Below are 21,258 nucleotides of genomic sequence, written 5' to 3' on the forward strand. Positions count from 1 at the left end.
GAAAGAGATAATGCATTTTTCATTCATGAAATTTTAAAAAATACTTATCAATTGCCTATTATATGTAGGATCCAGTGCTTGAGAGCTGTGAGGATATAAAGATAAACAAGACCCTTCCTCTCTCAAACCCTTACGTGAGAATCTTGAAGTGCTAATCCCTTTTACTTATCAGCAAACTATAAACTGAACCAGTTCTTTCCCTCAGGGTCCTAAAGCTAATAAAATTACTTGAAGTTCAAATAAGTATATTTAATTTTATCAAGCAAGGCTATTCTGACAAGAGTCACTTTAACTGACATGTTTCTCAAACATTTTTTTTACTGTTTTTTAAATAAATAACTCATCATCAGTTTACATGGACAGATCACTCTGGACCAATTTCCTCATCACAATGATGTCATTGAAGTTTATCTTTTTCCCCCAAAAGGTAAACTTTTATCTTATGAAAGATGTATTCTTTGTCAACTATACCCTGAGTTTATAATAAATTCAAAGAGGAGTAAGAATCATTAATTTTAGAATATTTATTTCAATATATTTTCATGTGGCAAATTCTCCTGTAATGAACATTATTGAGACAAACACAAAATATTTTGATTTCTAATATACAACCCACCTACTTAAAAAATGTCATTACAACAAAGATCTAGGACAAGAAAATGATGCAAATAGTCCCTTAAATATTTCTTTAAATATTTTATAAGGACAACACCTTTTGTGTTACTTTCCTTTTATCATTTATGCCATATACAATTAAAAATAGAATTTCAATTTCATTATTTCCAACTTGGTACTCTGAAAATGGTTTATATATACACATACATACATATATATACACATACATACACATATATATGCATATATATGTATATATATATCTGTTATACTGGATAGAACATAATCATATTAAATGCTTCATTTTATTCACCTGAAATTCATATTTAATATGGATAAGACACACTTACCCATAAAGTTCAGATAGCCTTCTCCTCCAAGAGCATGAGTAATGAGACGAATCATTTTATGAAGCTGTATTCCACGATCAATAACAAGAGTAAGAGGGGACAGCACGCTCATGTTTGTATACATTTCAGCATCCATCAACCGGAATGCCAGGGTCTTATCACCAACAAGAGCCTATAGCAATAAAAATGACATGGGAACAAATAAAATATAAAATATGTCACAAACAACTGTAATTTGAACCAAATTTACAAAGAGATATTGCCTCCTTTAGGGTGAACAGGTTAGGTAAGGAAAAATTTACTCTGCAAATATTTTCTCGAGTGAACTAATAAAGCAGCTTAAGAAGGTGACAGATTTATTTTCAAGACAATGTTTGATTCCATAAAAAGTCTGAAGAATTATTCAATATATCCATCATTCCCATAGAAGCACATGCAGATAATTAGAAAAGCTGTGTCAGATTTTCTGAAACACTGACATAAATATAATCAATAGTTAAGAATAATGACACTAACTAGAGGAAAAAGTCAACTTCAGATTACCTGTGTTAATACAGTGGAAAAGTGACTTATATGATTAAAATAATTTTTACTGTTTTAGAACACAGGATTTTGATGAAGGGAGGAAGCAAAACTATTTTCTACTTATCTTTTGGTTAATGATAAATGAGTCATAAAAGCTCACATTTATCTACTGTTTTAGCAGTTCACAAAGTGTTTTCCTCACAATTATCCTGTGAAAAGGTCATGTTAGAAGCATCTATCAGTCCTACTTTAGAGAAGTGGAAATGAACTCAGAGCAGTCAAGTGACAAATGTAGTGCAAAGAGTACTAGACTTGGAATCCTAAGATTGAAGGCTGAAACTTTCTAGATACACAATTTTGGAAAAATCAGTTAACTCTTTTGAGTCTGAGTTTATTTATTGCAAAATCAAGGAGCTGGACTAGATCACCTCTGAAGCCCCTTTCAGCTCTCATATTCTGTGATCCTTTAACTTGCACAAGATTGGTCCCTGGAACACAATGCCAGTGTTGCAAAAGTTTAAAGTCCTTGAGAACATGTCCACTCATGATATGAGAGAGGCAACACAGAAAAATAATGTAAGATTTTATATTAGTCACAATAACTCTGGAAATAAAACACACAAACATTACCAAGAATAAACTGGCCCAGTGGGTAGAAACTCCGACCTGGCACCAGGAAGATCTGAGTTAAATTCTGGCCTCAGATACTGAGTAGGTGTAGGACCCTGGGCAAGTCACTTGACTCCTTCCATGTCTTTGTCTGTAAAATGGGGACAATAATAACTCCTTTCCAGACTTGAGAGAATCAAATGAAAACGTCATTGTAAAGTGCTTCTCACAGTGCCTGGTACATAGTGAGTATCTGGTAAATTCAGGTAATATCATCATTATTATCACTACTGGGCAGGAATCTATTCTTGTGCAATGTATGGGCTTCAGAGTGCACTGGGGTTAAGGGTTTTTCAAAGAGAAGGAAGAATGGAAGGGAGGGAGGGAGGGAGAAAGGAAGGAAGTAAGGAAGGAAGGAGGGAAGGAAGGAGAGAAGGAAGAATGGATGGAGGGAAGGAAGGAGGGAGAGAAGAAGGAAGGAGGGAGAGAGGAAGGAAGGAAGGGAGGGAGGGAGGAAGGAAGGGAGGGAGGGAGGAAGGTAGGGAGGAAGGAAGGAAGGGAGGGAGGTAGGGAGGAAGGAAGGAAGGGAGGGAGGGAGGGAGGGAGGGAGGAAGGAAGGAAGGAAGGAAGGAAGGAAGGAAGGAAGGAAGGGAGGGAGGGAGGGAGGGAGGGAGGAAGGAAGGAAGGAAGGAAGGAAGGAAGGAAGGAAGGAAGGAAGGAAGGAAGGAAGGAAGGAAGGAAGGAAGGAAGGAAGGAAGGATGGATGGAGAAAAGGAAGGATGGATGGAGGGAAGGAGGGAGGGAGGAATCTGGCCGGTAAATCCCAAATTAACTAGGTGTCCTCTGGCCATCCAAATTTACCTTTCTTTGGAGAGGAGAAGGGCAGGGGGAGAGAGAAGGGAGCCAATGAGCTGAGTTACCCAGCATGGCAGCTTAGTCTACTCACAGGTTTGGGTTCATCCTTCATTTTCGAAGAAGACCATGACATCAGAGAAATGATGACATGACTTGCACGTGACTTTGTTTTGAATGAGGGAGGGCTGTGCAAGGCCACCAGCCTCACTTCCCCTCCTGGGTCATCTGGATCCAGTGACCAGATATTCATGGGGATGACTGGAGAAGGCCCAGGATACACTGGGAAACCTTGGCCTTTTCAGGTACTCACGTAGAGTGAGGTAATACCCATTCAGTGAATAAGCCTCTCTAAGAAGTAATCAGGGAATGGTCCCTTTAATGAGCAAAAGAATCAAATAAGTAAATCCAGCTGGGAGGGAAAGAGCTACAGTTACTATGGATAATCCTTCTGAAGCAGGGAGTGTCCTGAAAAGAGTCCTCTTTTGGGCAGGGACCTATTGTTGTGCAATGTATAGACTTCACTGCACTGGGTTTAAGGTTTTTGCAAAGGGAAGGAAGGAAGGGAGGGAGGGAGGAATCTGACCCAGAAACCCCAAGTCAACTGGGCATCTTCCGGCCATCCAAATTTACCTTCCTTTGGAGAGCAGAAGAAGGGTGGGGGAGGACAGAAGGGAGAGGTTGAGCTGAGTTAGGCAGCAGGGCAGCTTGGTCTACTCACAGGTATGTATTAGTCCTTCGTTTTCTGAAGAAGACCATGACATCAGAGAAATGATGACATGACTTGCTCTTGACTTTTTGGAACACACCTGGCTTCAGAATGATTACCAATAGCAATAACTGTTGTTCTTTCCCTCCCAGCTCCATTTACTCTCTCCCTCTCTCTCTCCCTCACTCTAAACAAAGTCAAGTACAAGTCATGTCATCATTTCTCTGATGTCATAGTCTTTTTCAAAAATGAAGGACGAACACAGACAGACAGATTTTACTATTGCTATTATTATTGAATAAGCAAGCAGAATATCTACTGCAATTCTAAGGGTTGGGCTTGCTTAAATAAATTAAGCCTGTAGCCTATTTAAAATAAATAATACCTTAATGAAGTAAGAATATTTATCAATAATTCAATCAACCAATCAGAGAATTTAAATTAAGTTTTAAAAAGTAACTGACTAAATAGATTAATGTTAGACAGGAAATATATTTGAACTAGCTGAGGGAAAACAAAACAACTGGTTATACCTTAGGGATTTTCTATAAAATATCAAGTCAGTTTGGGTTCCATATTAGGGAGTATGAGTCAGGACAGAATGTTCCAGCACCATCCTTGAAGAGAAACAGCTAGTAAGTGTAATGTTTCACCTTTAATCTATTTCCAGTGTAACACTGCTCAATTAGTCTATCTATTGGTGACAGTGTGTCACAGAGTTGGGGGGTTACTGTTTATACCAACTGATTTTACTATAGCACCTTAGTAAATATACCTTTCTAAAAGCTAACTAAGTGAGACTAACTAATTGATTATCAACTAACAATCATGAGAAAAAACACTGAAATAGAGGCCCAAGCCAAAAGCATGAGAAAAATATCCCCAATCCTCTTAGGGGCAACCCTAGAAAATAGGGAGAAGATTGTCCTTAACACGCTAGATCACTCAGAGTGAAAGTTATGATAAAGAAGCAACCCTCTCCCCTAGAGTTTACACGAGCTATACAATCACAGACTACATCACCATACTCAAGATAAGTAAGGTGTATTGATAAAGCATTTTATCCCTTTGCCAATATAATTTTGCTTCTTAATGGGAAGATCTTTCCCATGTATGAACAGAACCATGTGACCTGCTTAAGTCTCATGGAAGCCTGAGTCACATGAGATTAAGTCACATGAAACAAGAAGGGTTGGAGCAGGAAAAAGCAGAGCTAGAGCAGAGCTGAAAGGAAATTGGTCAGAGACTGTCGGAGCTAGGAAGGATGCAGGATGCTGACTAGTGTGAGTGAGAGAGCCTGTTTGTGATTTGTTTAATGGAGCTGGTCTGTGGGAAGCCTAGCAGGCAGATGGCTTGGGGATGGTGCTGTTCTCTGCACTGTTACTGTGTATAGATTTTTGTTCTGGGTCTGTCTTCCATGTGGAAAATCTGTGGTATTTCGTGATTCAGAATTGCACGGGTACATTCATGGACGCCACAGGCACTATGAATATCACAGTGGCGCTACCAGAGGTCGTAGGACCTTGGTCATACCGTACCTGGAGCACTGTGGGCTTCACATAAAGCATTCAGGACAGCAAAGCGATTGGAGTTGGTCAATGCAGGCCACACCCCAGGAAGGCAGCAGCAGGCCTTGGCAGTGATGGAGTTGGGAGGGGTGACTGAATCAAGAGCAGTAACTCCCGCAGCTCATGGCTCACAGATCATAAAGTGGGGACACAACTAGTCAGAAGGAGACTACAGAGAACCCTTCCCTGATACCAGGTGCAGGACTTTGTTACATTGCCCAAACAGGGATCTGGTTCACACTGACAGGTCAGAGTTCCAGGATGAGAAGAAAAACCCAACAAAGTACAACATGTAGCCACAAGGGAAAGGAGAACCTGGCTACAAGTCCAGGGAGGAAAAGAGTAATTATGGTCACTCAAAGACCAGAGCATAGGCCAGGAGAGCAGTAACCACACCTTTCCTTAGATCATATCACCTTGGCAGAACCAAAAATTTACAGGTCCCCAGAATTAGCACTGGAAAGAGTAGCATAAAAAACCTGAAGCTTAGGACAGCGCCTCTCTCTACAGAAAAGAGACCAACTTTAATATAAAATTAAAAATCAAGAAAGAGGCTGGAAAAATGAGCAACAAAAGAAGCAAAAAACCTGACCACGGAAAGGTACCATGGTGACAGGGAAGATCAAATCACAAACTCAGAAGACAATAAAGTCCAAATTGCTAGATAAAAAGTGTCAAACAAAAATGTGAATTGGTCTCAGTCCCCAGAGAAGTGCTGGAAGAATTAAAAATGATTTTAACAATCAAATAAGAGAGGAAAATTAAAATTGGGAAAAGAAATTAGAGTTATGAAAGAAAATAATAAAAAAGGTTAACAGTTTGGTAAAGAAGGTACAAAAATACATTAAAATATTTTTTAAAAAATAAAACACTAATAACTAACAATACATTGGGCCAAATGGTAAAAGAGGTAAAAAAAAAAATCTACTGAAAAGAATTCCTTAAAAAGGAACATGGGCCAAATGAAAAAAGATGTACAAAAATTCACTAAAGAAAAGAATTTCTTAAAAAGCAGAACTGGTCAAAGGAAAAGGTGGTACAAAAGCTCACCAAAGAAACTGATTCTTTAACTATTAGAACTGGGCAAGTGTAAGTTAATGACTCCATAAGACATATAGAAACAATAAAACAAAATCAAAAGGAAACAACAGAAGAAAACGTGAACTATCTCATTGGAAGTATTTCAAGTAATCATATGGAAAATAAGAATTGTTCTGGTTGGTCCCAAAGGATAGAACTAAAAACAATGTACTAAGGTTGTAGAGTGCAAAATTTTGGTTTGAAGATAAACGATAATCTCTATCTACCTATCCATCCATCCATCCACCCATGCATCCATCCATCTTTCTATCTATCTACATTCCTACAGGCTTATCTACCTACCAACCAAAGTTTGCTAATTAGTACCATTAAGACCTCTTCTATTCCACATTTTTTCATTATTTCCCTTAAGATTCTAGGCTTTTTGTGTTTCAGATGAATTTTGTTACTTTTTATAGCTCATTAATATAATCCTTTGGTAGTTTAAATGGTATAGCACACAATAAATAAGGTAACTTAAACAGTACTGGCAGTGTCAGAGGACAAAAATAAATATATGCAAGAGACTTATGAAGCTTAATAGGTTGACTCCAAACTACTATTTTTTAAAATAGTCTGTAGATATTTTTGAATGAATTTATTTTTATATTTCTGGTTAGATTTGGCATATAAGATACAGAAAGGCTAATGATTTGTGTGGGCATATTTTATACCCTGATATTTTTATGAAGTTCTTATTCCAATTATTTTTAATTAACCCCCTAAAATTCATTAAGTAGACCAACTTAACCATCAGCAAAAAAGCTGTAATTTTGCATGATTTAATTTCTTCATTATTTATAATTATTTGCTGGATTTTTCTTGTTTTACTGCAAGAATTTGCATTTCTAGCAATACATTAAAAAAAAAATAGTGAAAACAGGCAGTCGTGTCTTACCCCTGAATCTACTGGAAAGGACTGTACTTTTCTCCTATGACACATATGTTGGCTCTTGGATTTATATACATACTATCTACCAAGTTAATAGGTCAATTTCTTCCTATTTTTCATTACGTTTTTTTTAAGCAGATATAGTTTTCTTTTCAATTTTTTCCTTGTATTTATTGATTTAACATTTTCAAATAATTTTTACTATTAACAAAGTATATCATGTTTATAGTTTTCCTAAAATTGACCAACCTGGCATTCCTGTATAACTCTATCTTTATTACAGTACCTAATTTTTCTGATGTGTTTCAAATATTTTACTTAATATATCCAGAACTACATTAATTAGAGATAAGGCTTGCTTTTTCACTATTCTGTCTCTTGATGATTTAGACATTAAGACAATATTTGGATCAAAGTAGGAATTCTGCAGGGTCTCTACTTTCCTGTTTTAATACAAGCTTAAATAATATTGAAATTAATTGTTCTTTGAATGTTCGATAGAATTTATTTGCAAAGATACCTAATGTGGTTTTTCTTTGGGTACTCACTTATGGCTTAATTTTTTTTCTATGACTTGGGTACTTAATTTGTTCATTTCTTTCAGTTTATAGGGTCATTTTACATTGTGCAAATATGCATCCATTTCATGTGAGTATTATGGTAAACTATAACTCAAAGTTTCTAAAATTTTCAAAATCCTTATTCATTTGTTTTGAATTCTCCTTTGTTTTTAATCCTGAGAAATCACAATTTAGTTTTAATAATTTTTTGTAAAAATATGAGTAGTTAATGAGATATTTTAAATTTGTTAAGCTTATGTTTTTATTAAATCATATGTTCTGTTACTGATTTGTTATTCTTTTTTTGTTGAACAACGCAAGTTTAGTGTTTCTCCTAATGATTTCTTTGGCTTCATTCCCCAAATTCTGGTATGTTGTCTTAACTTGAAATCATTGCTTATTTTATCTTTTCTCTGACCTGCAAACTCTTTAGGTCATTTATTATTTAATCTCCAATTGATTTTTAATTCTTTTCCGGTGCTTTTTAAAAAAAACCATTAGCCATATTTATTTTTAAAGAAAGCAGAAAGTCAAATTACCCATTCCAAAAATGTAAACAAAAATACTTCCAACCAAATTAGAAAAAATTCAGTCCCAAAGGATAGAACATACATTAGGAACTATATCTCCCATCTCTATGCCAATAAAACTGACAACCTATATAAAAGGGATGAATACTAATGGGAATGGATATAATTATCCTTACTTCAACAGGACAGGAGATAATGAATAACCCTATTTAGAAAGGGAAATTGAATAAATCATAAATTAACTCCCCCAAAAGAAACTAAACTATTATGTTTGTAGATGATACAATGATTTACTTACAGAACACTAGAGTCAACATGAAAATATTTAGTAACTTTAGCAAAGCTGTAGGATAAAGTTTTTGATTCAGACTTTTATTTTTCCCAGTTACATGTAAAAACAATTTTTAACATTTGTTTTTAAAACTATGACTTCCAGTTCTCTCCCTTTCTCTCTCCCTACCCTCACCCATCACTGAAAAGGCATGTGTATAGGTTATACATGTGTAGTCATGTAAAACATATCCATAATAACCATGTTGTGAAAGAAAACATAGACAAGAAAAAAAAACATTCCAGAAATATGAAGTTAAAAAAAAAAGTATGTTTTATCTTGTATTCAGACACCATCAGTTCTTTCTCTGGGGACGGAAAGCATTTTTCATCATAAGTCCCTCAGAGTTGTCTTGGATCACTGTATTGCTGAGAACAGCAAAGTCATTCACAGCTGTTCATCCTTGAATATTGCTGTTACTTTGTACACAGTACATTTCAATTCCCATCAGCCCATGCAAATCTTTGCAGGTTTATCGGCGAGCATCTGGCTCATCATTTCTTACAGTACAATAACATTCCATCACAATCACGTAACACACCATGTTCAGCCATTCCCCAATTTATGTGCATGCCTTCAACTTCTAATTCTTTACCCCAAGAAAAGAGCTGCTATAAATATTTTGGTTCATATAAGTCTTTTTCTGTTTTTTACCTCTTTTGGGATACACAGCTAGTAATGATATTGCTAGGTCAAAGGGTATGCATGGTCTATACCCATTTGGGCACTCTTCCACAGTGCTCTACAGAATGGCTGAATCAGTTTACAGATCCACCAACAGTGCTTTGAAGTTTCATTTTTCTTTCATCCCCTCCAAGATTTTTTATTTACCTTTTCTATTCTATTAGCCAATCTAAAAGGTGTGAGGTATTACCTCAGAATTGTTTTAATTTGCATTTCTCCAATCAAAAATGAGAGTATTTTTTTCATATGGCTATAAATAGCTTTTGTGACTTCATTTGAAAACTTCCTATCTTTTTATCATTCATCAATTGGGGAATGGCACTAATTTGTAAAAATTGGACTCAGTTCTCTATATGTTTGAGAAATGAGGCTTTTATCGGACAAACTTGCTTCAGAATTTTTTCAGTCACTAGACTTCACTTGATCCAATTCCCCTGCCTCCATTTTTTTTTTATTCTGTGTCTCATATCACTCTCTTCCTCCTCAAAATTACTTTGCTTCTGATTATTCCCACCTCTAATTTGCCCTCCCTCAAATCAAACCTCTCTCCTTCTCTTGTCATCTGCCCCTCCCACTTTTGTGTAGGGTAAGTAAGGCAGATTGCTATACCCAAATGAGTGTGTATGTTATTCCCTCTTTGAGCTGTAGAGAGTAAGGTGCACTCACTCACTCTCCCTCACTCACTCGTCCCCTTTTTATGTGAGATAACTTACCCCATTCTACCTCTCTCTCTTTCTCCCAGTACATTTCTCTCATCCCTTAATTTTACTGTTTAGATATCATCCCTTTATATTCAGCTCACATCTGTAACCTCTGTTGAAAGACATTCCTTCTAACCCTAATAATAAGAAACATCTTATAAGTTATGTTTCATCTTCCCATGGAGGAATATAAACAGTTTAACCTTATTAGGTCCCTTATGATTTCCCTTTCCTGTTTACCTATTTATGCTTCTCTTGGGTCTGTATTTGAAAATCAAATTTTCTATTCAGCCCTGGTTTTTCCATCAAGAATGTGTGAAAGTCTTCTCTTTCACTGAATTTCCATTTTTTTACAAAATTGAGGATGATACTCAATTTTGCTGGGTAGGTGATTCTCTGCTATAATCCTAGTTCCTTTGCCCTCAAATCCTTTAATGTAGAACCTGTTAAATAATGTTTTATCCTGAGTGTGGTTCCCTAATACTTGAATTGTTTCTTTCTGGCTGCTTGCAATATTTGCTCCTTGACCTGGGAACTCTGGAATTTAGTTACAATATTCCTGACAGTTTTTGTTTTGGAACCTCAGGAGGTGACTGGTAGATTCTTTCCATTTCTATTTTACTCCCTGGTTCTAGAATAGTGGGGCAATTGTCTTTGATAATTTCTTGGAAGATGATGTCTAGGCAGGTGGTGTTGTTCTTTTTTATCATGGCTTTCAGGTAGTTTAATAATTTTTAAAATATCTCTCCTGGATCTTTTCTCCAACTCAGTTGTTTTTCAAATGAGATATTTCATATTGTCTTCTATTTATTCATTCTCCTGGTTTTGTTTTATTGTTTCTTAATTTCCCATGAAGTTATTAGCTGCCATTTGCTCCATTCAAATTTTTAAGGAATTATTTTCTTTTTTTAATTAATTTTTTTTAATTAATTTTTTACATTTATTTTCACACAATTTTGGGTTACAAATTTTCTCCCCTTTTATCCCCTCCCCCCCCCAAACCCGAGCTTTCTAATTGCCCCTGTGACCTATCTGCTCTCTCCTCTATCCTCCCTCCCTGCCCTTGTCTCCGTCTTCTCTTTTGTCTTGTAGGACCAGATAGCTTTCTTGACCCCTTAACCTGTATTTCTTGTTACCCAGTGGTAAGAACATTATATTTGGTCCTAACACTTTGAGTTCTAACCTCCTTAGCTCCCTCCCTCTCCACCCCTTCCCCTTGAAAGACAGGCAATTCAATATAGGCCATATCTGTTTAGTTTTGCAAATGATTTCCATACTGGTTGTGTTGTATAGGACTAATTATATTTCCCTCCATCCTATCCTGTCCCTCTTTACTTCTATTTTCTTATGGTCCTTTCCCTCCCCATGAGTGTCGACCTCGGATTGCATTCTCTTCCCCATGCCCTCCCCTCCATCCTCCCCCCCATCCTGCTTGTGCCTCTGTCCCCCACTCTCCTGTATAATGAGATAGGTTTTCCTATCAAAATGAGTGTGCATTATATTCTTTTCTTTAGTGGAATGTGATGAGAGTAGACCTCATGTTTTTCTCTTGCCTCCCCTCTTTATCCCACCACTAATAAGTCTTTTGCTTGCCTCTTTTATGAGAGATAATTTGCCCCATGTAACTTCTCCCTTTCTCCTCCCAATATTTCTCTCTCACTGCTTGATTTCATTTTTTTTTAAATATATGATCCCATCCTCTTCAATTCACTCTGTGCACTCTGTCTCTATGTATGTGTGCGTGTGTGCATGTGTGTGTGTGTGTGTGTGTGTGTGTACTCCCACCCAGTGCCCAGATACTGAAATGTTTCAAGAGTTATAAATATTGTCTTTCCATGTAGGAATGTAAACAGTTCAGCTTTAGTAAGTCCCTTATGATTTCTCTTTGCTGTTCGCCTTTTCATGGTTCTCTTCATTCTTGTGTTAGAAAGTCAAATTTTCTTTCCAGCTCTGGTCTTTTCATCAGGAAAATTTGAAAGTCTTCTATTTCATTGAAAGACCATTTTTTCTCCTGAAGTATTATACTCAGTTTTGCTGGGTAGGTGATTCTTGGCTTCAGTCCTAGTTCCTTTGACTTCTGGAATATCCTATTCCATTCCCTTCTATCCCTCAATGTAGAGGGTGCCAGGTCTTGTGCTATCCTGATTGTATTTCCACAGTACTTGAATTGTTTCTTTCTAGCTGCTTGCAATATTTTCTCTTTCACTTGGGAATTCTGGAATTTGGCCACAATGCTCCTAGGAGTTTCTCTTTTTGGATCTCTTTCATGCGGTGTTCTGCGGATTCCTTGAATATTTATTTTGCCTTCTGGTTCTAGAATCTCAGGGCAGTTTTCCTTGATAATTTCATGGAAGATGATGTCTAGGCTCTTCTTTTGATCATGGTTTTCAGGTAGTCCCAGAATTTTTACATTGTCTCTCCTGATTCTATTTTCCAGGTCAGTTGTTTTTCCAATAAGATATTTCACATTATCTTCCATTTTCCGAATCTGCGCGGTATGTTCTGAGATATCTGTCTTTCTCAAAAAGTCCTTAGCGTCCATCCGTACCATTCCAGTTTTGAAAGATCTATTTCCTTCAGTGAGCTTTTGAATCTCCTTTTCCATTTGGTTAATTCTGCTTTTGAAAGCATTCTTCTCCTCATTGGCCCCTTGCACCTCCCTTGCCAGCTGAGTTAAGCTAGTTCTCAAGGTGCCAATTTCTTCAAGATTTTTTTGGTTCTCCTTTAGCAGGGAGCTGATCTGCTTTTCATGCTTCTCCCTCATCCCTCTCATTTCCCTTCCCAGTCTTTCCTCCACCTCTCTAACTTGATTTTCAAAATTCCTCTTGAGCTCTTCCATGGCCCGAGCCCATTGGGTGGGCTGGGACACAGAATCCTCGATTTCTGTGTCTTTGCCTGATGGCAAGCATTGTTCCTCCCCATCAGAAAGGAAGGGAGGAAGTGTCTTTTCTCCGATAAAGTACCCTTCAATAGTTTTATTTCTTTTCCCTTTTCTTGGCATTTTCTCCAACCAGTGGCCTGACCTCTGAATGTTCTCCTCACACCCACCTCGCCTCCTGGTCCTCCCAGCCAGCGTTTGGGGACTGAGATTCAAGTGCTGCTTCCTGCCTTAGGATTTTTGGCGGGGGCAGGGCTGCTTTTCAGTGTGAGAATTAAGTTCAGGTGGTCAGGGGCAGGGCCGCCTCTCAGGCATAGTTCCCTCTGGGGGTTTATGCACAGACCTTCCACAATGGATCCAGGCTCCTGCCTGTTTGGGGAGCCCCCGTCCGCAGCCGCCTCTCAGCCCCCACACCTCCCCGGGGGGACCGAGCCTTGGGGGCACCCCACTCTCCTCTCAACCCGCCAAAGAGACTCTCTCACCCACCCCCGTCAGTCACCTGTTAGTGGGCGGGCCCGTGCTGCCGCTGAAGATCCCGCCTCCGGAGCCCTCTCAGATCTGCACCTCTCAGAGCCGTGGCCGCAGCCGCCACCACCGCAGGTCCGGGCTGGGCTCCGCGTCTTCAGTGTGACGGACCTTTTGCGAGAGGTTTGCAGGTCCCTCTGTGGGTGGGGGGACCCGTGTGGCCGCTGGAGATCCCGTCCCCATAGCCCTCTCGGATATCCTCCCCTCAGTGTCGCGGCCGCGGCAGGGCCGCACTCCGCTCCCCGTCCCGGCGCCCAGTCCGCGGCGCAAAGGACTCCCCGCGAGAGGTCCGCAGGTCTCTCCGGAGCAGAAATCTCCCTCGCTTCCAATACTCCGTGGTCTCTGGGCGCAGAATTCGCCTTGGCTTGGTCCCCTCTAGCCGTTCTGTGTTTTGTGGGTTCGGAGCTATGTGTATGTGCGTCTTTCTACTTCACCATCTTGGCTCCGCCCCCCAGGAATTATTTTCTTCAGTGAGCTTTTGGGCCTCCTTTTCCGTTTGGTCAGTTCTCCTTTCCAGGGCATTCTTCTCCTCATTGCCTTTTTGGACCTCTTTTACCATTTGGTCTAGGTTTTTTTAAAGGTGCCTTCAGTATTTTTTGTGTTTCCTTTACTAAGCAGTTGACTTGTTTTTCATTATTATATTTCAAGATTTATTCTCATTACTCTTACTAATTTTTCCTCTACTTCTCTTACCTGATTTTTAAAATCTTTTTTGAGCCCTTCCATGAAATGAGACCAATTTCTATTTATCTTGGAGGCTCTGGATGTAGGACCTTTGTATGAGATAATTTTTTTTTCTGAGTGTATGTTTTGATCTTACTTGTCACCATAGTACTTTTCAATAGTCAGAATTTTTTCCCATTGTAGCTCATATACCCATCCTATTACTTGCTTTTTTAACTCTTTGTTAAAGGAATGCTCTAATTCCAGGGTGGAGGGTGTACTTTCCCAAACTTCAGGAGTTTTGTACAACTGTTTTCAGAAATACTTCTAATGACCTATAATTTTTCAGTTCTTCCAAGGCGGTATGATCTAAAGACCATGTGTTTGCTACACTCTTGGTCTATGTTCTGGGCTATGAGCAACCACAAGCACTCTTTTCTGCCTTAGATCTGTGAGGAGGGATCTGGTATGCTAGTTTTCCTCCTTGCACTGGGACTACTACTCAGGACAGAGACCTGGATCCAACTCTGGGCAAAGCAACAGAGTGCTGCCCCAGTGGTAGCAAAAAAGACCCCTGTAATCTCCTTCTGACAATCCCCTTACCATGTATGGGCTGACAGCTCCACAAGCAGCCACTGCTGCTGCCACTGCCACTATTGATTCAGTCACTCCCCAGCCCTGCTGCTGGTTTGAAAGGGCATGGGTTGTACGGGTGGAGCCTGTGCTGGACTGTGCTCCACTAACATCCAGATGTGAAAAACCTCTCCTGCTTAACCTTCCAAATTGTCTTTAGCTTCTGTGGGTTGATAGAGTCAGGAAATCATCACTGCTGCCAACGCCTGCTCCTGGTATGTTGGGGCCCAGTCTGCACTGGCATGGCCTGTTCTGGACTGCGTTCCTCATTCACCCTGGTACAACAGACCTTTCCTGTCAATCTTCCAAGTTGTCTTGGCCTGGAAATTTGTTTTGCTCTGTCTTTTTGTGGATTCTGTCACAACCCTGAGTTTTGTCACGTTTCTTTGTTGAACTGAATGTACTTCATTATTAGAGGGCATTTGCATGTGTGTTTGTGTATGTTTGTGTGTGTGTGTGTGTGTGTGTGTGTGTGTGTGTGTGTGTGTGTGTAGGTATGTATGTATTCTACCCTCTTGTGTGTCTCAATTTGTTTAGAGTCATTTTGTAAAGGAGGGGTTTGGGAGAGAGTGAGTCCCTGCCTTTACTCTGGATCTTGGCTGTACATTCACTGGTCTTTTATTTGGAGGGGTTTGGGAGAGAGTGAGTCCCTGTCTTTACTCTGGATCTTGGCTGTACATTCACTGGTCCTTTATTAAATATGACTATTACTTTATTTTGTTTAGTAAAGGATGTATTCACTTTTTTTTACTTTTCTGCATCTATTTGAGTGGGTTTTGTGATGTCAGATTACAGATGGCCAATTTTTGCAATATTGCCATTTAATTCTAAGATTTATCCATATCTCCTTTTTTTCCATTCATTAAGCATCAGAGATATATCAAACATAACTTTTCTAAAACTTTCTTTACATCCTTAACTTCTTTATTTTGTATTTATTTATTGTTAGTTACTTCACCAGAACAAACTACTGACCAACTCTCACCAACAGAACAAGGAATAAAACATAACTGAAGCAATAAGTCATCGGGAGTGAGAGACAAGGGACTGCAATATGCCACTCTAGTCAAACCACAGCCACTACTTCAGCTACTAACTCTAATTTAATCTAATTTAACTGTACCCTAAAACCATGGGTATTTCTGTATCACTCACAGCTGAAATCTCCCACATTTGTTGGTCTCCATTATTTTAATATGAGCTCCCTGAGGACAAAGACTTTCTGCTTCTTACCTGTATGCTCAGCACTTGGAATAGTATACAGTACTTATTAAGTACTTATTTTTTTTCATTCTACCATTTCTTCATTTGTATATACATTTGAGGCGAAAATTCCTATAGCTTGTTTTCCTCCACTCTCTCCTTTTACACTTTTAATTTCCTTGATGGGAGGAGAGAGTGCTGAGCACTAGTGACCTCTTCTTGAAATCTACTTTCCACTTGCCTGCCTTTCCTCTTTTAAACTCACAAGTTTTTATATTTTTTTAGATTTTAAACTCTTCAATATTTATCAGGATTCATTTCTCCTTGAATCTATCCTTGCAATCATTTTGTGTGTGTGTGTGTGTGTGTGTGTGTGTGTGTGTGTGTGTGTGTGTGTGTGTCTGTAGGTATGTATTCTACCCTCTTGTGTGTCTCAAATGAAAGTGTGGTTCAAGTGATGCCTGCTCCCTCAGCCCTTCTTCTATGTTTATATATTCTTCTTTAACACCCTGATATTGTAAGATAGTAAATTCTATACCCTTCATTATCCTTTATTCTCTAATGTATTCTTATTTCCTTACCTTTTCTTTCTTATCTTATATTAATCAAAAAATAACATAACAGGGGGGCGGAGCCAAGATGGCGGAGTGAAAGCAACGACTCACCTAAGCTCCTGGAAAAACTCCTTTGGATATTTCTGGGGGGAGAGTCTGACCAGACTTTGGAGGTGTAGAATCCAGTGGGAGACGGACTTTGACAGATTCGGAGCCCAGGCTGGACTGGAAGGTCCACGGGAGGGATCTGTTCCGCGGGGGTAAGAGCCCGGCGCACAGCGCAGCGCAGCGCGGTCGGCGCGGCAGGGCGGAGGCGACCCGAGGGGCCCGAGAGTGGCGGGCGAGACCAGCGGAGCAGGAGATAAGCCAGGCCAAGCCAACGATATCAGCGCAACAGCCTTTGAAATCTTCAGCCTAAAGACGGGACTTCAGTGGGTCACTACTTGAACATCCAGAAGCTGGGATGCCGGAGTGATCAGTAAGTGCTCTCCCCTCCCCCCCGATGACCGTGAGGGAACCATAAAATTCTTCCCCAGATTGATCCTGGATCAGTGGGAGCAGCAGAAGGGGGCGGGTGGTCTCATAACACCAGAGGCTGGAGAGGTGGCAAAGGGGGATTCTTCCTACCGTGGTGGAGGCTATCTGGAGGGACAGACGACCCAGGGCAGAGAAAAATTCGCACTGAGACCCAAGCAAGCCTCAGCCCGGGAGACGAGCCCCAGGAGGGGCGGGAACACGCATTAGCCTCTAGGCGTGCCCCAGCCCTCCAGGGGAAAAGGGAAGACAATAGGGAAGCTGGGATCACCATTCCCCTGGACCTTGCCTTTGCCTCAGGCCAGCTGAGGAGATATCCTGAGAACAGACCACACCTCCCACACACCTATCAAGCTAAACCCAGGGTTGATCTGGGAAACAACAACAACAACAAAAAAAAAAAAGCCTGCTTTTAGCCTAGACAAACATCAACTCAACTTAAAAGATCTGTATCTTCTGACTGAAAGAACCAAAAGCTACAACACTCAGCCAACATCATGAATCGGAAAAAGCAGACGAAAAGTGAAAAAACCATAGAATCTTTCTATGGGGATAAGGACCAAAACACAAACACCAAAGAGGTCAGAGCTGAGACTGTACTTCCATCTGAAACCTCAGATGGGAATATGAATTTCTCGCAAGCACAACTAGATTACCTGGAACGTCTGAAGAAGGATATAAAAGAAAAACTGGCCAATGATTTTAAAACCATAAAAAAAGAATTCACTGATGAGAACATCAATCTGAAAAAGAAAATTGAAGAAATGGAAAAGGAAGTTCAAAAATTAACTGGAGAGAATAATTCCCTAAAAGGAAGAGTTAATCAAACGGAAAAGGAAACTCAAAACCTAATAGGGAAAATTGATCAGATGGAAAAGGAAACCCAAAACCTAACTGGGAAAATTGGTCGAATGGAAAAAGAAGTACAAAAATTAAATGGAGAAAATAGCTCCTTAAAGGGAAAAATTGGCCAGATGGAAAAGGAGATGCGAAAGCTAACTGAAGAAAACAATACGATCAAGATTAGAATTGGGCAAGTAGAAACTAATGACTCAATGAGGCAACAAGAGTCAGTCAAACAAAATCTAAAGAATGAAAAGATGGAAGAAAATCTAAAATATTTAATTGGAAAAACAACTGACCTGGAAAATAGATCCAGGAGAGAAAATCTAAGAATTATTGGCCTGCCAGAAACCCATGATGAAGAAAAGAGTCTGGACAATATCTTCCAGGAAATCATCAAGGAAAACTGCCCAGAAGTACTAGACTCAGAGGGCAAAATAGTCATCGAAAGAATCCACCGTTCCCCACCGGAAAGGGATCCCAAACTCAAAACCCCAAGAAATATAGTTGCCAAATTCCAGAGCTATCAAGTGAAGGAGAAAATACTACAAGCAGCCAGAAAGAAACAATTTAAATATCAAGGTCACACAGTCAGGATCACACAGGACCTTGCAGCTTCTACATTAAAAGATCGAAAGAATTGGAACCCAATATTCCGTAAGGCAAAGGAGTTGGGACTCCAACCGAGGATCAACTACCCAGCAAAGTTCAGCATAACATTTCAGGCAAGGAGAAAGTCATTCAACGAAATAAGGGATTTCCAGAGCTTCCTGACCAAAACAACAGAACTCAATAGACAATTTGATCTTCAAATGCAGGTCTCCAGAGAATCATAAAAAGGTAAATAGAGGGGAAAAAACAAAAACAAAAACTTGCAACTCAATTAGGGCAATCTGTTTACCTCCCTGTAAGGGAAGATGCTACCTGTTAATCTGGAGAACTGTGCAGCTATTATGATAAAAGGGATATATGTAGAGGGAACGGGCATAAAGTAAATGATGTCATGGCAAAAATATGATTTAAGTATGAGAAGGGAATGTAATAGGAGGTGTGGAAAGGGGGAAGCAGAAAATGGCAAATTATATCACAGGAAGAAGTACAAAACCATAGTAGAGGGAAGGAGGGGAGGGAGATGAGCATTGTTTGAGAGGTACTCTCATCTGATTTGTTCAAAGGAGGGAACAATAACCTTAAGCAGATAATCCTAACTAGCTCTATAGGTAGTAGGAGGGGAAGGGGGAAGAAAGGGGAGGGTGGCTAAAAGGGAGGAAAGAAGCAATAAGAGTAAAGGGGAGTAAAAGGGAGGGGGGTCAAAAGAAGGAGGGGAAGGCTGCAGGAGGAGGGGGAGAAAAGTGAATACTATTGAGGAGGGGAAGGGAGACGGGAGAGTTAAAAGCACAAATGGTGGGAAAGAGGGTGGAGGGAAATACACAGATTGTAATCATAACTGTGAATGTGAATGGGATGAACTCTCCCATAAAACGGAGACGGATAGCAGAATGGATTAAAAGCCATAATCCAACAATATGCTGCTTACAAGAAACACATTTGAAACGGGGGGATACACATAGGATAAAGGTCAAAGGATGGAGCAGAATATATTGTGCTTCAGCTCATGTAAGAAAGGCAGGAGTAGCAATCCTAATCTCAGACAAAGCAAAAGCAGAAATAGATCTAATCAAAAGGGATAAGGATGGAAACTATATCCTACTAAAAGGCACCATAGACAATGAAGCAATATCATTACTAAACATGTATGCTCCAAGTGGTATAGCATCCAGATTCTTAGAGGAGAGGTTGGGGGAGTTGAAGGAAGAAATTGATAGCAAAACTATACTAGTGGGGGACCTCAACCTCCCCCTCTCTGAACTCGATAAATCCAACCTTAAAATAAACAAGAAAGAGGTTAAGGAGGTAAATAAAACTCTGGATAAGGTAGATATGATAGATCTTTGGAGAAAATTAAATGGGAATAGAAAGGAATATACCTTTTTCTCAGCGGTACATGGAACATTTACAAAAATTGACCATGTACTAGGACATAAAAATCTCACAATCCAGTGCAGAAGGGTAGAGATAATCAATGCATCCTTTTCAGATCATAATGCATTAAAAATTACATGTAATAAAAGGCCATGGAAAGAGAAACCAAAAATCAATTGGAAACTAAATAATCTAATTCTAAAGAAGGATTGGGTTAAAGAAGAAATCATAGAAACAATCAACAACTTCATTCAAGAGAATGACAATAGTGAGACAACGTACCAAAACTTATGGGATACTGCAAAAGCAGTTATTAGGGGAAGTTTTATATCTCTGAATGCTTACATAAATAAAATAGAGAAAGAGGAGATCAATGACTTAGGCTTGCAGTTGAAAAAGCTAGAAAAAGAACAAATTGAAAATCCCCAAGTAAATACCAAATTAGAAATACTGAAAACCAAAGGAGAGATTAATAAAATTGAAATAAAGAAAACTATTGAATTAATAAATAAAACCAATAGTTGGTTTTATGAAAAAACTAATAAAATTGATAAACCTTTGGTTAATCTGATCAAAAAAAAGAAAGAAGAAAACCAAATTACTAACATTAAAAATGAAAGGGGTGAACTCACCTCCAATGAGGAGGAAATTAAAACAATAATTAGAAACTACTTTGCCCAACTTTATGCCCACAAATTCGATAATCTAAACGAGATGGATGAATATTTTAAAAAATACAAATTGCCCAGATTAACAGAAGAGGAAGTTGAATACTTAAACAACCCCATCTCAGAAAAAGAAATTGAACAAGCCATCAATGAACTCCCTAGGAAAAAATCTCCAGGGCCAGATGGATTCACAAGTGAATTCTATCAAACATTTAAAGAACAGTTAATTCCAATACTACATACACTATTCTTGAAAATTGGGGAAGAAGGAGTCCTTCCAAATTCTTTCTATGATACAAATATGGTTTTGATACCCAAACCAGGAAGAGACAAAACAGAGAAAGAAAATTATAGACCAATTTCCCTAATGAATATAGATGCAAAAATTTTAAATAAGATTTTAGCAAAACGAATACAGCATCTTATCATGAGATTAATACATTATGATCAGGTAGGATTCATACCAGGACTACAGGGCTGGTTCAATATTAGGAAAACTATTAGCATTATCGACCACATCAACAACAAAGCTAACAAAAACCACATGATTATCTCAATAGATGCAGAAAAAGCTTTTGACAAAATACAACATCCATTCCTACTAAAAACATTGGAGAACGTAGGAATAAAGGGAACTTTCCATAAAATAATAAGCAGTATCTATCTAAAACCTTCAGCAAGCATTATATGCAATGGGGATAAGCTAGATGCATTCCCAATAAGATCAGGGGTGAAACAAGGTTGTCCATTATCACCACTATTATTCAA

At 39.0% G+C, this 21,258-nt stretch overlaps 1 protein-coding gene across 3 annotated transcripts in view; it reads right to left on the reverse strand.

Moving 5' to 3' along the window:
- Positions 1-21,258, reverse strand: part of GBE1 (1,4-alpha-glucan branching enzyme 1) — a 290,724-nt gene that overhangs the window by 72,614 nt on the left and 196,852 nt on the right. For all 3 annotated transcript variants that reach the window (XM_072621635.1, XM_072621634.1, XM_072621636.1), the window contains one exon: positions 966-1,137. In XM_072621635.1, coding sequence (XP_072477736.1) covers positions 966-1,137 — 172 coding nt within the window. The remainder of the gene's footprint in view (positions 1-965; positions 1,138-21,258) is intronic.

Source organism: Notamacropus eugenii, chromosome 6 (genome assembly GCF_028372415.1).
Source record: "Notamacropus eugenii isolate mMacEug1 chromosome 6, mMacEug1.pri_v2, whole genome shotgun sequence".
Taxonomy (NCBI): Eukaryota; Metazoa; Chordata; class Mammalia; order Diprotodontia; family Macropodidae; genus Notamacropus; species Notamacropus eugenii.